Below are 22,011 nucleotides of genomic sequence, written 5' to 3'. Positions count from 1 at the left end.
AATCACTTTGCTGAAAATGAGTCTTTTTTTTTTTTTCCAAATCAGCTGGAGCTGACAAAGTGTCTTTCATTACTTGAAAAACAAAGCAAAAGATGTGTCAATTTTCCTCCTGCTGCTCAACTCGAAACCTCAAACACACAGCATGGATAACACCCTGAATAGTCAAAAGAACACTCCCTTGAACAAGCAAGAGTTGGTACAAGCGCTCCCTGTTTCCTTGAACAAATTGTGGAAAAAAACGGCAGATGATGGCAGCGAGGTAATGCGTGCTGCTACTCCTCTGTTCCGGCTGTTGATGTGGAAACGTCAAGAGGTAAAATAGTCAAGCTTTATTCTATTTCTTCATCTAAATATATCGAATCAGTTGGCAGTTATTGCAAAAATGAAATGAAATCAATAACTTTGCAAACCTTGAGAAAACCAAGTGTTTTCAAGGATTTCCTGCAGCTTAGAAGGAGGAAGTGTGTGACAAAACGAGTCTTACTCACTCAAAAACTATATAAACCACAATAAAACCCGAGGAAATGACTTACAGAATCAAGGCAGAGGGTGTGTAACAGCCTAGTAAAACCATGTTTACTTTCCTTTTCATGTTAACTAAAGTAGAAGAGAAATAAACAGCCGAGGGCCTTTAAGCTCCTCAATTTGCGGTTATTTCCCCCTCACAGCAGAGCCACTTTAAGTAGATTAAAAAGGTCCATTCGGTTTATGGCTGGCCTGATGGGGGCACCATGAATAACTACTGACATTGCAGCAAAATCCCGAGCGTTTTTTGACCTGCATACACAGAATATAATGCTGTTTATCCACAAACAAACCCAGATGAGGGTGGGTGGTAATCTCCCATACCCCATTCTCAGAGTCTGTCCCAGCAGACGACAGAAGGGTAGTTGCAAACATTTAAAAAATAAATAAATCAATAAAGCACTTGGACTGCACTACTGGGAGTGTCTGTATGAGGAAGTTTGATACTATGCTGCCAAGCTTTGTTTAAAGACGGTTTACAGGTTTTTAGCTCAGGCGCTTGGACCGCATCCAGCTGTGACGACACACCTATCCCGCAGCTAGCCGCCTCCACCTGATGCCTCTCACTGTCCTGCTCAGCGGAGACAGGCAGCTCTGAATGTTTGGACCCGTAAGCTCTCCTCTTCTTCTTTTTTTTTCTCTCTCTCTACCTTTTCACGTCTCTCTAGGGAACATTTTTTGTTGTTGCTTTTTGTGCCTTATAAGTACATTTGCCGGAGAGACCGCAACGCGCAGCCGTTTTGAGGCGAACTGCCGGAGAGACGACCGTTGGAAGTTTCATCACCAACGGCAGGTTTTACATTTCCCATATCTATATAATACTGAATATGTGGTAAATTATTTTTTTTTTTTTGCTTATATTTGCCTTTTATTTGTGTTAATCAAGAGTTTACAAAATCATTAAAGAACACTTAGTAAGTTTACTAACAATGGTGGTCGAACTGAAACGTTTAAAGGTGTTAAAAAGACGTTGACTGCATCTGGTTCAGATAGCAACAAGTGGTATATTTTTACGCACACCTTGATAATGACGTTACTTTTACTGACGCTTTGCTAACCCTGTCTACATACAGTTTTTTTCGCGGTAGCTGATTTGTTAAACTGAAAAACACAGCCTCACATGTCTTCAGTCTCTTCATTTTATTTATTTTTTTGCTTTAGACACGGTTTTGATTTTAAGCAACGGTCGAGGAGGGCATGCCTATTATAGCCTAGCTTAACTTTAGGGGGGGCCTGAGCTAAAATTAGTGTGAGCGATGCAGGCTCGGTGTACTGGCTGACAAAGAGAAAGACAGTGAATTTAATAAATGATTACCTGCCACCGCGGGAGAAACAGCCCCTCGGGTTAATAATGTACCCAAAACACGTCCTGGGAGGAACCCCCCGGTGTGGGTGCTTTACTCTGTGCGGATAGGAAAGCGGTCTAAATATAAATGTAAAGGTGACCCTTTGTCCGGCCCATGTTCCCCAGTGTTTACAAGATTAATTTGGACACGGGGGGTTTCAGATGTAGCACCCAGCAGCTGTAATTACCACACAGGGCTTAAAATCAAGTAAAGTAGACAAGAAGTGAAATTGTGGAATGAGTGACACACAGCTCTGGGTAAACTTCACCACCTCATTCATCATGCTTTCAGGGTTTCAGCCCCCCCCACGGCCATTATGTGAGTATCCGCGTTCTCAATAATGATCTGAAATTGGTCATTTTCAGCTAGTGTCAGGTGTGCACAGGTGTCAATCTTTTACTATTTAACTTCCGCACCCTCACAGTTCTGTCTGTTTTCAGCCCTTTTTTGCACAATTACATATATCTAATGGAAGAAAATGTTCACAAATCACTCAAAATTGTCTAATCGTGTCAACTGTAACTCAAATATGTATTACGAACAAAAAAATTGTCAAAATTAACTATGAAAGCAGAGTAGTTTTCTTTAAATCAAACTTAGTTTTCTATGATACAGTAGAAAACCTTTATATTGCACTAATATAATACTGCACAACATTGTGATAGTGCTATATTTTTTCTTTTCAGGCATGACTTCACACTTCTGTTCCTACCTGACAGTTTTAAAACGTGTTGAGCCACTCCACCCTAACCCTTTTGCAGGGTTTGTGTTTTTTAAGATCTTTGGTTCCGCTTTGTTGTACCATGCAAACAAAAATTTGGACACAAAGTACATGAAATGACCCTTGAAGCATGTTATTACCACACGCGATCATGCATTCCCGAACCTGAGAGTTCAGAAGAGTAAACACGGCAAAACAAGTTCAAAACACCTCGCATCAAACAATGGGAAAAATAACCAACTCACAGCTTAATTGCAAAAACATTTACATTTACATCATTTGACAGTTGGTTCTGATCCCTAATTAAGACAAAAATCTTATCAACAGGCCTGGGTTGATAAAACAGAGCGCCACATAAACCAGTCAAATATCACATAATTCCTTTGTTGCATTTTGACTTTTTAAACCCTGGGCTTTTCCGTCTGTTCAGTCTTCTGTGTTTTATCTCAGTTTTTACTGAGTTTCTACAAAGTTTGATCTGCTGTTTTTCCACTGATTGTGTATGCCATAACAAATGGAAACTTGGAAAAAAGAATCAAAGAAAATGCAAACAAGATGTCGGATCTTCTTGTCGGGATGGAAAATGTTAGACAGTACATCATTGAGCATCATTGTTTAATGACTTTCCTCAGTGAACTGTAAAACTATCGATTAGAACTTTCCGTTGATAACAAGATCACGGTCAGATTGCTTTGTAGAGCACATTTAAAGTGCGTACAAGTAAAATATAAAACTAAATCAACAAAGTAGTGAGAATGAATAATAAATAAAAACACATTAACTACAAATGAATGAACAATAAAAGACAGCAGCTGTTAAGAATGATTTTTTGACTGTCATACTAAGATAAGACAAGATACTTTGTTGTTGGCAAATTAAGGGTTTTAGATAATCCTCTGAATAGAAAAAATGGGTAATTCAACAAGAACTGATAGGTAAATTATACTCAGACACTGTGGGCAGCTGTGGGCATGTTGAGACTCTTATTTTGTGATGTAAAATGAGTCAAGTCTCAACAATACAAATAGTTTTCATAACTTCTTCTCAACTAACGACATAAACTCTGCCCTTACACTAATCTTATTGCACCAAAATACCTTGTCAGAGCTTTGAAGAGGGAGTTTTTGGATCGTGTTGAATGAATTAAGCAGACTAAATGACAGCCTTAATGTTTAACCTTTGATTAAATGATGATATGCAACAGGCTTCACTGCTCAGAGTATCACAGGGTTTTATTAAACAGAGCTGCAGCTTCACTTGGGCCTTGTTCTACACAGGATCTGACACATTGTTTATGACCACATGTCTAAACTCTCAGCAGCAGAGTTTATTTCAATCAGGCCTCGCAACACACACAATCCTGCCTCAGAGCCTGCTGAAAGATTCATCAACTGTCGGTTTAATTATTTACCAAACTGACTCACTCCAGCATAAAGGATCATGTTCATTTGTGGTGTATTTTATAGGAAATGCGACGGTATGCAAAGAAGAAGAATGCGGCTGTGGCAGTGCTGCTTATTGTCAGTGGGCTGTATCTCATGAATCATTCAAACTTCCTTGTAACTGTAAGAGCACAAACACGCACACACACACACACCGAATGAGATAAAAGGGTTACATTTCATGAGATTAAACATTTACACTTTCAGTCTTTACTGGACACAAAGTTTGGGAACACGCAGAGTAAACTTTCTTGTTTCTTACATTAACTCTGAATACACTTAGAAGCAGAACCAGAATCTGAAATGTGTTTGTTTTCCAGGACACAGCGAGATCCATCGAGCCAGCTCCAAGTGAGTTAACGTGGCAATCGGAGAGGCTGATCAGTAAGGAGTCCTGGGTCGAACAGGGAGATTACCTTCCTCTCAATGTGACCTATCAGCTGCTGGCCGGAGCGCCATCTACTCAACAGAGTGAGTTGGGACTCTTTGTTCTTTGTCTTATGATGTGAAGGCATCTGTGTTGATGTGGAACAAGGAAATTAAAGAGATGAAATCAAACCGGTTTATTTTAGCAAAAAGCAACCTTTTTCATATAATTTTTTATTTTTTTTATCACCTGACATATGACCCCATGTTATTTATTTAACAAGAACTGAGACAAAATACAGAAGCAGCATATGAAAAACTAAGTCCACCTTAACTTCTTTCACCGGAGTTAAGAAGGTGAATAGCAGCCAGGAGCTGCTGATCAGAGACACTGATTAGTTGATCATCAGGAAGTGTGAGCAGCTCTAGAAAAGAACAAGTTTTGTCAGTTTGCTGGTCTGGAGCATTCAGGTGTGTGTCAACACGATGCCAAGGAGGAAAGACATCAGCAATGATCTTGGAGAGGGAAGTGTTGCTCCCCATCAATCTGGGAGGGGTTATAAGGTCATTTCCAAACTATTCAGAGTCCATCATTCTACAGAAAGAAAGATTATTCATAAGTGGAAAACATTCAAGAGCTCCAACTCTCCAGGCCTCAGTCAGCATGTTAGATGTTAAAGTTCATGACAGCACAATTAGAAACAGGCTGAACAGGTATGGCTTGTTTGGAAGGGCTGCAGGAGAAAGCCTCTTCTCTCTAAAAAGAACATGGCAGCACAGCTTAGGTTTGCAAAGCTGCATCTGAACAAACCACAAGACTTCTGGAACATTGGGCCTCATGCAAGAACATTTTCGTATTTTTATTCTAAATTTCTCAAATTTTTTTTTTCATAAGAAGGTCTCGTACGAACACGCCACGTCAGATTCAACAAACGCTCTTAACTTTGGAAAAAGTGTGTAAACGACCTGCGTAAATGAAGAACGCCGACTCGATGACTGCAACTAAAGCCGTGCAATCAGTTGTTGCCTCATCATGATGGCTCTTTGATGGGGCGGTCCATGAGGGGGGTCTTCTGGCACCACACCTTCTGGTCTGCCTGGGCTGTTTAAGGTGGAGACCCTCGTTCATGGCAATATTGTGCAAATCTGGCATGCCTTCTCTGGGCTATAGAGCAGTTTGCCCCCCCCCCCCCCCCATATTGAGACACACCCACCTGGCCTTCAGCTCAGTGCGCTCCACAACAGCACAGGTGCTTTAATGCGTAATATGTGCGCAGTCTATTGCTCTGATTATGTTTGTCAGTCCAGCCACGGCATGAAAGTTAATTTGTTCTTGTTGGACAGCGGTGTATGGGAATGTGATGTACCATGGGAGATAAACTGATGAGAGCTTTGATGACCAAGGGGAGCGCACGACTCACAGACCCCCGATCTGTCTCCAATCTCCCTCTGAAAGGTTTCCGTGGCCAAAAATCCAAGGGTGGTGAGGACCTGGAGTTGTGGTGGAATTGGGTTTGATCGGCGTGTTTTTATCTGGAGTCGTGGCTCTAGCAAGCTGCATATTTACAGCAGCACAGTCCTTGGCAAAATAAATTGCGATGTCAGCCGTTCGTCTGTTAGGATATCTACACGGCCTTGGAGCACACGCTCTCTTCCAAGAGCCTGACGCGCTAAGGCATCCAAAAGTAGCAAGTCAGCCGCTGGTTACGCTTCCCATTGACCTTGTTATATACAGAATCAAATGAACCTTCAATTAGTGCGTAATTTAAGTCAAACAGAATAATGTCAGCATGATTATGGGGTATAATGTATATATTTATTTATGTTTTCTTCAAAGTAATTAAATATACCATCCATTAGTCAAGCGAACTTGATTGGACTATTTTACGAAACTCCTACGACACCTCTGGCTCACTCGTAAATTCTGTTCGTACCTGAAAGAAAACGTAAAATACGAAAAGATTGGTGAATGCGCAAATTCTCTTAAATCACTCGTACGGACGATTTAAGAACAGATCTGTGCGTACGAACGGTTCTTGCATTAAGCCCAATGTCCTTTGGACAGACCAGACCAAAGTGGAGATGTTTGCTCATAATGCACAGCAGCACGTTTGGAGGAAACCAAACACAGCATATCAGCACAAACACCTCACACCAGCTGTCAAGCACGGTGGTGGAGGGCTGATGATCTGGGCTGGTTCTGCAGCCACAGGACCTGGGCACCTCGCAGTCACTGAGTCCACCATGAACTCCTCTGGATACCAAAGTGTTCTAGAGTCAGATGTGAGGCCGTCTGTCCGACAGCTAAAGCTGGGCTGAAACTGGCTCATTAACAGGACAGAGATCCCAAACACAGCAGCAGATCTACAGCAGAATGTGTGAAAAAGAGAAGAATCGAGGTGTTGCAACGGTCCAGTCTGAAGAGCCGGGTCTTCAAGAGTTTCTTGAAAATACAAAGGGACGCCCCTGTTATGGTCGCGCTCGAAACGAGACACATGACAAGAGTCTGGATTGTCTTGAGCGCTACTAGACGACAATCCTTTGATGACCGCAGTGACCGAGTCGTGACATAAACCTTTGTGAGAGCATTCAAGTAGATGGGAGCCGTTCCATTAAGCACTTTGTTAGCTAACACGACTTGAATTTGATGCGGACGCAGAGGTTTCGCAGAGGTTTCACAGGCTGGGAGACCAGTTAGGAGGGCGCTGCAGTAGTCAAGATGACCACCGACTGCATCAGGAGCTGGGTGGGGTGTTGGGTTGGGTACAGCTTGATCTTTCTGAAGTTTAACAATGCGAAGCAGCATGCTGTGGAGTATGAGAGGCAACATGATCTTTAAAGGTCAGCTGGTCATCAATCATAATAATAATAATAATACATTTAATTTTAAAAAAGCGCCTTTCTCAACGCTCAAGGACACTTTACAATACATTAAAAACACAATAAATAAAATAACACAAGTTAAAAAAGAGGCTAGAGGGAGAATGCAGCTTGAAACAGATGGGTTTTGAGTTTTGATTTAAAGAGGGGTAAAGAGTCAATGTTGCGGATGTCTGGTGGGAGTGAGTTCCAGAGTTGGGGAGCAGAGCGACTGAAAGCTCTGCTCCCCATGGTGCTGAGACGGGCAGAGGGCACAGAGAGGTGGAGGGAGGAGGATGACCTGAGGGAGCGAGATGGGATGACAATGGCGAGGAGATCAGACAGATATGGGGGGGCGAGGTTGTGGATGGCCTTGAATGTGTACAGTAGGGTTTTGAAAGTAATTCTGAATTTGACCGGGAGCCAGTGAAGCTGCTGGAGGACGGGGGTGATATGGTGAAAGGAGGGGGTACTGGTGATGATGCGGGCTGCAGAGTTTTGAACCAGTTGAAGCTTATGAAGGTATTTGTGAGGGACACCAAAAAGGAGTGAGTTGCAATAATCTATGCGGGAGGTGACGAGGCTGTGGACCAGGATAGCAGTGGTGTGAGGAGTGAGAGAGGGGCGGAGACGATTAACCCATTGACACCGGTTGTTGCGTAGCGCAACATTGTTCATTTATCATTATTTTCAAGACGCATGCAGCATGTAATGCACAATAATTGGTTCAAATACACATGAGGTGGGTGTTTTCGATTAGCCTGTTCTGCAATAGTGCGTTTGTAGCTAATTTGACAGCTCGGCTACAATGGCTGCGGTTAACGAGACATACTGTGACAGCGATGGAAGTGATGTGGAGTTGGAAGGGAATGATCAACAGAATTTATTAGAGGAAGAGAGGCAGTCCGCTGGATTTCGCCCCCGACGTCAACAAAAGTTTACTCGTACACCGGGGCTGAAGGTGCCAATATCTGAAGATGCAAGTCCTTTAGTGTTCTCGCATATTTTCACTGATGAAGTTTGGGATATGTTGGTGACACAGACAAACTTATATGCGGATCAGGCGCGCGGCCACACTCCATCCAACTCGAAGTGGAGCCCCGTGTCAAAGCAGGAGATGAAATCTTTCATCGGTTACTGCCTAACTTTTGGAATAATCAAACTACCAACTCGCCGGGATTACTGGAGGCAGAGCAAGTGGCTGTATCAGACAAATGTCGCCCGAGTGATGGCACGAGATCGTTTCGACATGATGTAATTATTTATTCTTGCGCTGCATTCTGACGACTTCTCATTCTTATTTAAGTGGCGTTGGCCTTATGTCAAAAAAAAGAGAGCCCGGTGCGAATTACTGCAGTATGACAACTATGATGTTTTAGAAGTCGTGTCACTGAAGTATACAGTATAACTGCACAATGCAAGATATATTGCAGGGTTTTTTATCATTCATTATTATTGCTGATATTATGATTATGATTTAGTTATAGTATAGTAACAGTATAGTAATAGTAGTATAATAAATAGCAGCATTGGGTATTATCCTGAATCATAAAGCAAAACTACATGAACCAAATGTCCAACATTGATTAAAAAAAAAAGTAATACAATCCAGCCAGCGAAAAAAAATTGAATTTTTCTTAGGTGTTTTCAATAAATTGTTTTTAGTTCAAAAAACCCTCAGGCATGGGGGAGGGAGGGAGACTGGCGTCAGGTTTACTGGACAGATAGAGCTGGGTGTCATCCGCGAAGCAGTGGAAATGTATACCAAATTTTCGAAAAATATTGCCAAGTGGGAGGAGGTAGATGATGAAGAGACATGACACCCAAGTTTCTTGCTTCCTTTGACGGAGCAAGAGAAGGGCAATTCCAAAGCCCCACAGACAAGCGAGTGTCACAGAGTAACGTATGCCTTAGAGAGCGGAGGGGATTGAGGTTTGTGTGAAACCTTCTATGCGAATCAGAGACAACAGGAATGAGATTGAGGCCCATTTTAAAACCGACATGGTAAGTAGAACAGGTTGCCTTGTTCAGTGGCTTGTTGGGGCGACACATTCTGGTTAGACATGCAAGTCTTTACCCAAGAATGTCTTCACAAGGGCTGACGCTTCAGCCGGTACCCCTTATTTTATGCTGTGCTCACAATTGACAAATGGCTCTACACAGTGCTTAATTTGTAAATCATAAGGTGCCGGAACGCAAAGTACATATGACGGCTCAGGGATGACGAGACGCGTACAGGTCCCGGAACGTATACAGAAAAGGTGCTGAAAACAACATGAAAATGTCCACTTGAAACGCTGTGGGACTTACAAGCCTCATTTTCAAATAATATCCATGGTATAAATGTTATGACGATAATTTATAATTATTTTAGGCTAGTACGCAAAACATAGGCAAATGCCCACATCACCACAGGTGGGACTTCAGTATACAGCGAGCACTTAATTTCTCAACGGGTCTAACGTGTAAAAAAAATATTAATTATTCAAAGATTGGCACGGCGGCCTATTAATAGACAGTATGTTTGCTCACCATATTTAGTTGTTTAAAACACCCCACATCACGAGCATGTCCGGATTGTCCTCTACCTCTTGTTGTCTGCTTTTACTGCGTGTGTCTGTGGCAGTTCTGTGTCCTTTGGCCACCCAGGACCTCACGTACGGGACTGGATTGAATTTAGCCAGGGGGGGTCCAACAAGATTTAAGAAGAGTAAAGATGACATGGTGGATGTGAGCAAAGAGCTACGGTTGGGAGTGCAAATCAAGTTCATTTGAGAAAATCCGCGCTCACATTCAGCACTTGCAATGGGAATCCTGTTGACGGCAACAAGTAACTCCATCAGCTTATCGGGGGTGTCTTTACCATCTGAGTCTCTGTACATTCTGTAGGCCCGCTGACACAGTGACTCCCACAGTGAGAGCCAGCCTCCTGCCCGGGCTTGGCTAGCTGTCGGTGAACCCGGCTAGCTGTTCGCGCGCTAACCTCCTCCCTCAGTTGGTTTTGACCATCAACATGACCGCTGCAGCTGCCCTCGTCGCTGCTTGTGGAGGCTTTTCTGAATCGTTTTGAAGTGTCATGCAACTCTTCCTTTTTTTTTAAAAAAAGACAGTAAATTTAACTGTCTTTTTGACATGTTTGCATTGAAATGGTTACCGTTTCTTCCTCTCTGTGACGTGCTCCTCGATGTGGCGAATTTCAAAAGTGAAAGCTTTTGGATGTTTAGGACTTATTGGCATGTAAGAATTAGGGCTGGGCGAGTTAACTCATTATTATCGCGTTAACTCACCAATTAATTAACGCCGATAAATATTTTATCGCGCATTTACTCAGGTTTTACTTTTTTATTATTCTTTTTATTTAGAAAAAAAAAACATTTTTGGGGGCTTTTGTGCCTTTAATGAATAGGAAAGTTCAGATAGAAAAGTAGCAGGGGGTCAATTAAAGTAAATGGCTTTAATTAAAAAATTAAACTGTTTAAAAAAAAAAAAAAGATGGAACATTTATTTACAAAAAAAGCTGGAAAATTTTCCAAAATTCAACAAAAACTGTCTTGACATTATTTTTATTGTCTTTTCTGACCAACATCATTGTAGGAAATGTATTAAAATCTAGATTTTGATGCAGCAATGAACTCAAAACTTGGGAGAAAAGCAAAGATAGACAGGAAATATTTTCCGTTGTGTATCTGTGTCAGTTAAATAAAGGTTTAAATAAACTTTATTTTACTTTAAACTCTGAATTATCACTCTCAGCTTTCTCCCTTTTTTTTAACTGCTAAACTTTTCTGGAAATGGTGTTTTTATTTTATGAGAGATGATTCTTTAATGTTGTTCTGCAGACAGACTGGGTCAGCTGATCCAATCCAACAACAATCCAGGCAACCCACGCTTATAATTAGGGCATTTATTTCAGGATTTATCTCATAGCTTTATGCTGTCATTTTCTGATATTCGATTCTATTGCAGATCCTAATTATGGTTCAAAATATAATGAATCATTAATAGACCATTAGAATGATGCTTTGTTAATAAATTATAGAAACAGACCTTCCTCCCTATCTGACAACTAAATTTGTAATTTGATTTCTTACTATTTTTATTCGAATAATTTCGTAACGGTGACAAAATGTTTTATTTTTCTTTGCACATTTCAGGGTTTTTAACGGTTGGACTGTCATCGGTGAAGAGGCAGAAGGGCAGCTATCTCGTCCCCACGTTGCAGTCCCTGTTCTCTCAGTCGTCTCCTGAGGAGCGCGCCTCCATGGTGGTGGTCGTGCTGCTGGCAGATTTCGACGTCAGCTGGAGAATGGCCACAGTGAATGAGATAAAAACAGCATTTGCTGTGGAGCTGGAACAGGGCCAGCTTGCTGTCATTCATGTTTCTCAGGAATGGTACCCACCACTTACAGGTGCAGCAGACACGATCCTCCCTTCGGGACACGGTGGTCTTGTTTTGTCGATGTCTTGATATTTATCCGAGTCTTTCTTGTTCTCTTGAAGGTCTAAAGAGGAATTATAACGACGCTCCTGAACGGGTAACGTTCCGCTCCAAGCAGAACTTGGATTACTCCTTCTTGATCCACTACAGTGCAGGTCTCGGGCAATACTACCTCCAGCTGGAGGATGACGTCTTCTCAGCGAAAAACTTCCTTACAGCCATCAGGAGACACATTGAGGAGCAAAACCAGAAGAAGGGCACCTGGGCCATGTTGGAGTTTTCAGCTCTTGGTTACATCGGAAAACTCTACAAGGCAGCCCAGCTTCCCCTACTGGCTCGCTTCCTCTTCCTTTTCTACCAGGAAATGCCTTGCGACTGGTTGATGTCTCACTTCAGAGAGTTGATGACTCAAAAACAGACGATCCTCTTCAAACCGTCCTTGTTCCAGCACATGGGGACTTTTTCATCATTCCAGGGGACATACAACAAGCTGAAGGACATGGACTTTGAGGAAGGTTTATACTCCAACCCTTCGGCTAACGTCTACTCAGACATGTCCACCTACCAGAAACACTTCCCCCAACTGGCCTGGGACGCGGGGGAGACATTCTTCTGGGGTCGTTCCCCAGAAAAAGGAAATTACCTGACGGTTGTGTTCCTAAACCCTACGGTGGTGTCGGGGATATTCGTAGAAACTGGATCAAAGGGAAAAGACCTCCTGGACTCAGCTGAGGTGCAACTGGGCCACGATGTGGTTACCGCAGAGAAAGAGGAGAGTTGTGAAGAATTCCAGTCACTGGGAGTTTTAAAGAACGGGAGGTTTGAGATGCTGGAGTTGGACAAAAAGTACACCTCTGCCTCTTCGTGTCTGAGGATACTGGTGACGGCTGCGCAGAAGGACTGGGTCATCATTGAGAAAATGAGGATCTCCACAAAGCAGAGTGAAGCATAGTGTTAATTTACCCTCCTGCCTATTTTGAAGGATATTCTTGATCTTCTGGAGCTTGTTTCCAGACCGCACTTTGGGATTTTTGTGCCTTGTTAAACTGTATCAGCCTTGGCAAAACTGCGTCAAGCTGCCGTCAATCAAAGAAAATGTTCGTCAAAACTATGTGACACCCCGTTGTTCCTTCAACATAATGACATTTGCAGTGATAAGAAAGCCATAAGAAAGCAAATCTGTGTGATATTAGTGCTCTTAAACATGCTGTGTGATATTTATGTGCGCATTTTCTGGCAGAAATAATAGTTGCGCTGTTTTTTTTGTGTCCTTACATGTCGTCACTGTGATCTTTTTTCCTTTATATATCTGTAATGCTTCCTCTGAATTACGAGTTTCTTAAATATCCGGTACAACTTTTTTATAGAAGCTTCATCGCTGCTGTAGCTGTCACGATGTTTGCTCCTTGCTACCTCAGACATGACTCAAAACTTTGTGTGTAAACTCTTTTGGCAAGGGCTTGTTAATCATGGATGTTCGTTTATTTATATATATGTTTAAGTCCTGCACTCCAGCTTTAATTATAGTAGAATGCAGATAGTTGCACTGTATGTCGGACTGTCAGGTTATGGACAGCATTCACTCAGGGTGGTTAATTATGTGTCTTTGAACTTTAGAATAGAGTAAAAGAGTAGTGTCCAGTCCACGGGGATCTAAGGCAACGTGTAGGAAGGGGCAAAGTAACTGTTACCTTGACACCAGGTTGAAGTAATCTCAGCCGCTAATGGGAGCAAAAGACACTTTACCAACATGTTATTCAACATATTTGTGTAGTTGACAGACTTTGGTTGCCATAGGGATGGGAAATAAACCAATCATTTAATCTGGTGTCAGTGCTTAAAGTCTGTGTATATGTTCTGAGTTTGAAAGAAAAGAAAACATGTTATTGACCATGCTGTCAAACAGGTATATAAAACTTTAATAAACTAAACTTCACTGTTACAACAGTGTGTATAAGCAATTATACATGCAAATGCATAACTCACCTGAAAAGACATTTTCTTGACTAAAACTTTTCATGAATAAGGTCCCAAATCCAGTTCAGTAGAGCTTTTAAGACCCCGACAAAATGTTTTCTTCACTCTCTTCCCCACAAGTTGCTGTTAAACGTTTTAAATTGGCCAGCAGCTGTGCCTAATCTTGCACATGTTCTCCGTTACAAGCCTGGATTGCTTGTAAATGTTCTTGAAACCGTGATTTTTCAATAGAGCAAGAGCCTGTTTGACCATGTCCATCAGCAGCTGTGGTTTATCTCATGACTTTTAGGTTGTTCTGGGATGGGGCTCCGGTGATATATCTGTTGTTCTTCAATCCAAAGGTTGCTGGTTCGATTCTGAACCCCACACATCCAAGTCTTTGGATAAAAGTTTTCCAAATAAACGAAACATTTCGGTAGGATGATGGAGCTAAATATATGTGGCGAGTTTCACAGTTAGATGGCATGTTTGACTGAATTGAATCTGAATAATACTTAAATAATCCCACAAAAGGAAAGTTGTTTTGCTTTATAAAGAATCGGTAAGTTATTTGTCATCAAGTCGTGGTAATTCTTCTGGTATTTCCGACATCTTTGGGGCGGCGTCACCTTAATTAAATACTGCTGCAGCGTCCTCGTTTTTTTGTTTTGTTTGTTTTGATCTGTTTTTTTGCTGTTATTTTCTTACACATACAGCAGGTTTTAAGTTACTCTGAATTTGCTCTTCACTGACTTCAGTCCATAATGTCCCAGCTTACACTCACTGTTGCAGCTGCACCTAAAACTAATAATTTGGTACTCTTTTGAATCAAGACTGCCCAGAATAAACGGGTAGCTAGTTGGCACATCCAGCTATTAGAGACGAGCACTTTGATGCCAACAAATACCCTAAAAAAAATAATTTAAAACAAATCATATCATCGGTAAAAGTGATGTAACATTCAGTCTGAAATGTGTCTTGTTGTTTTTTTCCCCCACTGAGAATCATTGGTGTAAATTATGTCATTTATATGAAGGGAGAACATGTCGTTTCTTCAGTGTTTAGTAGCACATCTGGTTCTTGTCTATACCGTAAATGCTGTCAACGCTAAACTGATACAGCTCTGACTGACAAACACGTCCACCAGACAACAGAATGATGCCTTTGTTTTTGTTTTGCATAATTCGGTGATGTTGGAATTCAGTTTACTGATCAGCTGACAGAACAATAAGTCATTCTCCGCTGGAGTGACAACTGAAAAAATGAGGAAGAGGAAGAACTACTACTTCCCCATGGTAACAATCAGGCAAATGTGTAGAATGAAATGATTTTTTTTTTCCTGGTGACCAAATATTGATTTTCTCATGAGAAAAAAAAACAACCTTTTCTTTTTATGATACTTTTCAGCTTTACTAAGGAATGTAACTATATTCACTGCTATTGCTGTACGTCTGTGGTCTGGCTGGGTGATGGTGGCGCTGCTTTCTCCGACGCATGTCTCCCCTCGCCGGTCTCAGGCGTGGTGTGGGTTCCTTTACCAGCTGAAGCTGTCGGAGCTGGTTTTCCTTCATGCGAAGAGCCCTGGCTCAGTGGCCGGTCCTTCCCTGTAGCACGAGTGGCTTGTTCGGCGGGCGATTCGGCCCCGTGTCTCTGTGAGTCGCGGCTCTTTGTGGCAGCTGTCTCGCTCCATGTGGCGGGGCGGCTCTGAGGGGCTGGAGCAGCACCATCCTGCTGTGCATCCTCACGAGTCTGAAAGTTACAAGAACATATGATATCAAATTGATTTGCACTGTTATGGGTAAACATTTAAAAACGAGATAACTTTAATCCTGACGCCCACTTTTGCTCAGTTTCATACAGCTTTGCATTTACTCGGGTATAATCTCGCTGTAATACACCTCAAAACAATTACATCTTCACTGCTCGTCTGTTAGCTTTTTATTTTTATAGCCTGCAGCTGATGCTAGCTTGCATGTTTGTGAACTGAATTTATTTGCTGATTTCATCTTGTTTTTTTAGCACTACTTGGCATATAATTACAAATATTAGTAAGTTAGGCTTCGTGTTTAAAATGGAGCGTGCAGCACGATTGTAAAAGGTTTTGACAACAAACTGACAAATACTGGATAGATAACTGTACCTAAAGTTGGGTTACAGTAGTCTCCATTTGTTGGACTCGACTGTTATACTTGAGCATTAATACAACTTTATTCACTACGGAATTAGGGTTATGAAATGTTTGGATGTTTAGGACTTATTGGCATGTAAGAATTAGGGCTGAGCGAGTTAACTCGTTATTATCGCGTTAACTCACCAATTAACGCCGATAAATATTTTATCGCGCATTAACTCAGGTTTTACTTTTTTATTATTCTTTTTATTTAGGAAAAAAAAAAAATTTAGGGGGGCTTTTGTGCCTTTAATGGATAGGAAAGTTCAGATAGAAAAGTAGCAGGGGGCAGAGAGAGGGGGAACAACATGCAGCACAGGGCCGTCTGATATGGAACTCGAACTGGGCTGCAGCGAGGACTATAGCCTCTGTACATGGGGCGCCTGCTCAACCCACTACACCACAGACCACTCCTGTTTTATCATTGATTTTATTATTGTAAAAGTCTGTTGCTCACAGGCTTTTATTTTGTAAAAGTCTGCTGCTGTCTGCTGAGGAACCGGAAAAGAAAGTAATCGGCGGATCCACCAAACATGGAGAAGGGTACGGAACTTTTACTCGGTCATTTTCATTTTAAAGTTCTTCCAGACGGCGGAGTCGACAGAACCAAAGTCATCTGTAAACACTGCCAAGTTGAATTGTCTTCTCAGCGTAGTAGTTCCAGTCTAAAATATCACTTAAAGGCAAAACACACAACTGATAGCAGCAAGTCATTCAAGGAAACAGACAGTGGAGCGAGGCTTCTACATAAAAACTACAGAAAGATGCTGATGTTAAAAGTGTGTTTGCACAACAAATGTTATGGCACTTTCATTCATATGGCAGCACATTTAAAATAAAACTAAATGCTAAAAGCTATACACTACTTTTGAATTCATTTTTGGATTTTGCGTATAAATTTGCGATTAATCGTGATTAATCAGGGAAATCATGTGATTAATTAGATTAAAAATTTTAATCGTTGCCCAGCCCTAGTAAGAATGTAATATAATTTGATTTAAATGATCAATCTTGAATGAATGAACCCAGAAACCTGTTTAGTGCTTATGGGTTGTGTGCTGGCCACAGAGTAGTTGGACACAAAAAGGCAGAAGGAGGTTGAATTTCACACTGTTCTAAGTTCACCAGCTGTGTTCTGGGTATGTGTGAGAGTTCTCTTTTGCGGTGGTTCATTTAGAGAAATAGAGGTTTGAAGTGACTTTCTGATCCCTCGTGAAACTTTGTCTTTCTGTGTAGAAGGGTTATTTGCAGGCTTTGTGTTTTTTTTGTACTATATTTGATTAAAGTCTTTTAGTTCTCTCTTTTCTACATCCACGTCACGGCTGATCATTAGATTAACCTTTTCTTTCACACAGGCTGGTCACTTCGGCAGCCTTTGGTTAGACTTGTACAGCTCGGCTGTTTGAGTTTGTCATCATTTATTTGTGAAAGGGTTGTTCGATTTGAGAAATGTGCTCAAAAATGAGAAAAAAATAATGAACACTATTTTGGCTTTAGTCTTTAAAAGTGAACATTTGTATTCTATAAGATTAATGCTTGAAGTAGTTGATTGTTTATTTGCTTTGTCATAAACCTCGAATTATAACATGTTAAAATAGTTCATTCACAGTTTTATTCTTCTTATGTTTAAAATTTTGTTGTTTCACCCTAGCCTGGGAATTCCCATGCTGCTTTGCGCGCGATTACATTCACACTGCAAAGGCAGCCTGGAAACCACCGCCCTTATTTTTGCCTGAGTTAGGGAACCAAGCACAGAACGGGGAGGGGGGGCAGCAAGACGATGACGACGTCTATGCGCGACACCGAAGCTTGTAGAGTGTTAATCCAACATGGCAGCGGACACAACATTACCGTTCGATGCAGCCTTAGAAAGTGTTTTAAGTAGCTTAGAACGCAAGTTTACTTTTAAAAAAGAGCAAAGTTTGGCGTCGAAAGATTTCATTGCCAAGAAGGATGTATTTGCTCGTCGAATTTCTGTCGCTCTACATACGTCATCTGCAGTGGCAGCTGCTGACTTTTAAAACAGGGGAAGCCCATATTACGCGTTCAGGGTTGTAGTGGCTCGTGCCATCCCAAAGCAGAAGATAGCAAAGTTAAAAAGAATTAGTTATAACATAGCTGTGTCTAGTATGACAAGTATGCCCAGCAAATACACAGAAAGAAGGTATAGACTTTGAAAATTCACACAGCAAGGCCAAAATCAAGTCTGATCGAATCTAAGGCCTGTAAATGGCTGGATCTGTGGCTGGATCAGAATCTGTGGAGCATTTTTCCCTGTCATAATGAATACTTAGAGTTTGATGGAGCATAGCCGCCATTGTGACAAAACTACTAGCTAACACGACAAACAAATGCACTACAGGAATATGATTGACAAAACTTCTAAACAACAAGGATGTGTTTCTTATTTACAGTGTAATATTTACAAAAGTGTATGTGTGTGAGGATGGAAATGGAAACGATGGGAAATGAGTGAAACTCCGACAGCACTTTGACAGACAACCAGTCTCTTTCGTATCCGCTTTGGGACTGAAGTTCCAGCGTGCTTCTCCCCGCTTAAAAATTCGGCTGCCACAAAATCTCTCATTATGGACAAACACTGACTCCAATCATCACGACACAGCCCCTCATATTGACACGCCCACGTCTAATCTACCCCCAGACAGAGTAGCTCTGCCCCCAGAGATGTGGACGCGTCAGCCAGGCTAGTTTCACTCTGCTTTCAGTGCTGAATATTTACCAGTTAAGGATCAGAATAAGGTTCTTCCTCCACCACCTGACAGAAAATATCACCCTTATTTAATGCATTTCTGCTCTCAGATATAAAGAGAGATAAGGAGCGCTTCGGAAAAGCACATTTCTACCAAACGTACTCCACATGAAGCTATTCAGAAGTTGTTTTTTTTTTTTGGAACACATTTCCTCGGGCAACATGGAAGGAGCTCATTTCCGCCGGGACTCGAGCCAACGGCAGCAGCTCAAGTTTGTCGAAAAGACGAAAATTCTCTGACCTTATTTGTATTTTCTTTTTTCCTCGTTAAAATACATCAGACTCTCCTCAGGTTTGAGCACATAAGTTGTGCAGTTTTTATTTACAGAGAGAACGTGATGTAACATCCAAACAAAGGTTAGGCTAAATCCAATATCCTCATCATTTGTGATGTAGAAACACCTAAAAATCTGCCATAAATTAAGCTTAAACATGTTGGAAAGCGAACAACATGTGACCTTAATGCTTATTTTCTTAAGAGCTTTGTCGTATGAAAATGATCCTGATGGATTTTCATTGATAACCAGTTATAACATCCATGCTTTCAGGTCATTAGACCAAACGGAGGTCCATCTCTGTTTAGGTTCCTTTTCATGGCTCATAATGGGATCTACACAATTTCCTAAAAGGAACCTGATGAAATGAAATATTATAAACTTTGCTGCTTTGGTGGCTACTATTGATAACCTCAGTAATGATATCTCTTCCCATTGTAGTAGATCCCTAATGTTGTCCTGCAGCTTGTTGTCTTTAAATAGTAAATGTTGTTGTTGCTCAAATCCTTTTTAATTATGACCTCCTCATGCCAAAGTTTACTTCAGAGATCATATCTTTTAGTCTTGTACAAAGGTTGGCTCTATCCAAACAATAAACACCAGCTTTGTTGACTCAGTCACACCCACGAAAAAGCTGGGGCTTTTAGGGTAGAGCAAGTATGTAAATAAAGCAGAGCAGGAAAGCTATGAACAATAGTGGATGTGAAACTGTTCGTGTCTGTGTGGACCTGACCTGCTCGCCATCATCCCGCGGCCTGTCTGTGCTGCTGCTGCCTCTGTGTGGCAGAGACTTGCCACTCTGCTGTGGGCACATTCCCCACGACTTGAGCCTTTTGAGACCGTCCACAGAGCGGGCCGTGGGGTTGATGTGACGGGATGGTATACGAGCAGGCAGATCCCAGGTGCCCTTAAAGTCTGACCACGCACTGCCCGTCTGAAGACCAACACACACAGACACACAGCGAGCGCTGGGAGTGAAGTCCAGATTCACAAACAGAGACGGAAACAGAGGTGCGGTGCTCTTACCTTCACCACTCCTGGGAGCAGGTGTCCTCGATTATCTGCAATGAAGGAGGTGTGACCCACCTGTCCAGTGGGTCTCTGCAAACGCACACAGTTAAACTCTTGTTACTAAGATTCACAGGTGACCACCAGGCAATGGGAATTACAGCACTGTGCAAAGGTTTTCATCCATCCCCCATTTCTTTATGTTTAGATAGGAAAACAGAAAATTATTTCATGAAACATCTGCAAACATAAAGGTAAATACAGCATGTAGGGCAAAACAAAGTCAATATTTCGTTAAGGAGTCTTCAGGAATAGTTCTCCAGGCTTCTTGAAGGACATCCCAAAGCTCTTCTTTGGATGTGGGCTGCCTTTTGTTCCGTTCTCTGCCAACATGATCCCACACTGCTTCAGTAATGTTGAGCTCCGGGCTCTGGGGAGGATTCATCCCTCCATCAGACCTGCTGCCACTGATTTTCAGCCCACTTCTTGTGTCCTTTGGCACAGCTCAGCCTTTTCTCCCTGTTTCCCTTCCTTAAGAACGGCTTCTTGACAGCCACCCTTCCATGGAGCCCATTTCTGATGAGGCTTGGGCCAACAGCAGATGGATCAGCTGAAGGTCCAGATGCATCTCTCAGCTCCTGTGTCAGGTCTTTGCTGGATCTTTTCCTCTTTCTTAAGGACATCACTTTCAGATCCTGTCCATCTGCTGTAGATAGTTCTTTAGGCCTGACACTTCTTCTTTTGTCCTCCACTTGTCCAGTTTCCTAAAATGTTTTAAGGACACACTGCACACCATGCTGAGATATGCCAAGTTTTCAGCGAATAGCTCTTTGGGATTCACCTTGTTGCTGCAGAAATCCTGTTTTCTGTCTGTCAAACTGTGTTATCTTTGCTGTTTTTCATAGATGCAACTAAAAAAATGGGAACAAATGATAAACATACAATTTAAAACAGGTTCTCTGCTGAGTAGTCTGTTATGTGTAGACACAACACGGGTTAATTCCCTTGAAATAGGTGCTTTTTTTAAGCTTGAATGAGTCATAGGTCAGTGGGAAGAACAAAACAAAGATACATATTCATCTGAAAATGGTCAGGTACAAGTAGTGAACTGAAAATGAGTGAAAAACCAGCCAGCCAAGCCAAGCCAAGCCAAGCCAAGCCAGCACAAGACCACTTTAAAAGATTACAAGGAATATAAAGATATAAGGATATAAAGAAATGGGGTGTGTGTAAAAACGTTTGCACAGTATTTTATAACATAATCCAACAGGACAGGACTGCTTATATAACGGTCTCTACCTCTTTGAAGTGCTTTGGCTCACACCAGTTCAGCAGCCTTTGCGACTTGAAGGCGCCTTCAAACTGAGGCAGAAAAGGGAAACTGTGTTCTGTTAAAATGTAAAAACTGAACAGAAAACAACACTCTTAATGTGTAAAAAAAACAAACAAACAAAAAAAAAAAACACAAACAAAGCGCAGTGCAGATAGTTAGGTTACCTGGTTTGCTGAGAAACCGGACGACATCTTTGCCCGTTGTGCAGCCTCCGTTAATTAGGCAGTATATTGTTGACTCGTTGCGTAGCAACACAAACTATTCTGTAGTTGAGAGGGGAAAAAACTATTTAGTTGACAAAAAAGGATTTATTTCTTTAATTTAGTATTTTTGATACACACTGTTTGAATACCATTCAAATAAAGTATGTGGTTCATCAATGATAGTTCGATATCGATTACCTCTAATAACATTTAGTAAGACTTTTACATTGGCAGATAGAACCGGAAATTGTTGACTAAAAACATTCGAAACGTTTTTGAATAAATTAGAACATAATTTAGGAAAGTTTAGGTTAATTATAAAATAACTGAGACCATAAAGTTTAAGTTAAAATTGGATCTCAAATTAAAACTTTTATATTTTGGATATTTCGGAGGGGTTTTCCTCAACAGAAAGCATCGTAGTCGGACACTGTATTTAAATATGCCTAAATATATACTAAAACCATAGACGTAATATATATAATATATATATTATGTATATGACTAAAACCGCGATTATCAGCATTAAAAAAAAAAAAAAAAAAAAAGGTTTTTAGAAACTATTTATTTTGAAGTTACTGACCGGAAGCCTTGATGTT

At 41.4% G+C, this 22,011-nt stretch overlaps 2 protein-coding genes across 3 annotated transcripts; one reads left to right on the top strand and one right to left on the bottom strand.

Annotated features, from left to right (window-relative positions):
- The first annotated feature begins 89 nt into the window (after positions 1-89).
- LOC142390604 (alpha-1,3-mannosyl-glycoprotein 4-beta-N-acetylglucosaminyltransferase C) lies at positions 90-14,293 on the top strand. 2 transcript variants are annotated; one of them, XM_075476164.1, is made up of 5 exons: positions 90-1,314; positions 4,059-4,157; positions 4,355-4,505; positions 11,414-11,668; positions 11,760-14,293. In XM_075476164.1, the coding sequence occupies exons 2-5, from the start codon at positions 4,062-4,064 to the stop codon at positions 12,647-12,649; spliced, it is 1,392 nt and encodes a 463-aa protein (XP_075332279.1). In that variant the 5' UTR covers positions 90-1,314; positions 4,059-4,061; the 3' UTR covers positions 12,650-14,293. The 2 variants fall into 2 exon arrangements, with proteins under 2 accessions (XP_075332279.1, XP_075332278.1); XM_075476163.1 differs by having other exon boundaries at positions 90-1,318.
- cfap126 (cilia and flagella associated protein 126) lies at positions 13,722-21,858 on the bottom strand. Its single transcript, XM_075476166.1, has 5 exons — positions 21,374-21,858; positions 21,176-21,238; positions 19,895-19,969; positions 19,602-19,802; positions 13,722-15,402 (listed from the first exon to the last, which is right to left on the bottom strand). The coding sequence occupies exons 1-5, from the start codon at positions 21,398-21,400 to the stop codon at positions 15,091-15,093; spliced, it is 678 nt and encodes a 225-aa protein (XP_075332281.1). The 5' UTR covers positions 21,401-21,858; the 3' UTR covers positions 13,722-15,090.
- Between the last annotated feature and the right edge of the window lie 153 nt (positions 21,859-22,011).

This window comes from Odontesthes bonariensis, chromosome 10 (genome assembly GCF_027942865.1).
Source record: "Odontesthes bonariensis isolate fOdoBon6 chromosome 10, fOdoBon6.hap1, whole genome shotgun sequence".
NCBI lineage: Eukaryota > Metazoa > Chordata > Actinopteri > Atheriniformes > Atherinopsidae > Odontesthes > Odontesthes bonariensis.
This window is presented reverse-complemented; position numbering and strand designations above follow the sequence as displayed.

Coding starts and splice junctions, on each gene's coding strand:
- LOC142390604 (XM_075476163.1), top strand. CDS start 1,124: ATGTTTGGACCCGTAAGCTCTCCTCTTCTTCTTTTTTTTTCTCTCTCT. Junction 1,319..4,058: donor AGTTTCATCACCAACGGCAG/GTTTTACATTTC, acceptor TGTATTTTATAG/GAAATGCGACGGTATGCAAA. Junction 11,669..11,759: donor ATGGTACCCACCACTTACAG/GTGCAGCAGACA, acceptor GTTCTCTTGAAG/GTCTAAAGAGGAATTATAAC.
- cfap126 (XM_075476166.1), bottom strand. CDS start 21,400: ATGTCGTCCGGTTTCTCAGCAAACCAG. Junction 19,970..21,175: donor AGCCAAAGCACTTCAAAGAG/GTAGAGACCGTT, acceptor GTGCGTTTGCAG/AGACCCACTGGACAGGTGGG. Junction 19,803..19,894: donor TGCTCCCAGGAGTGGTGAAG/GTAAGAGCACCG, acceptor GTTGGTCTTCAG/ACGGGCAGTGCGTGGTCAGA.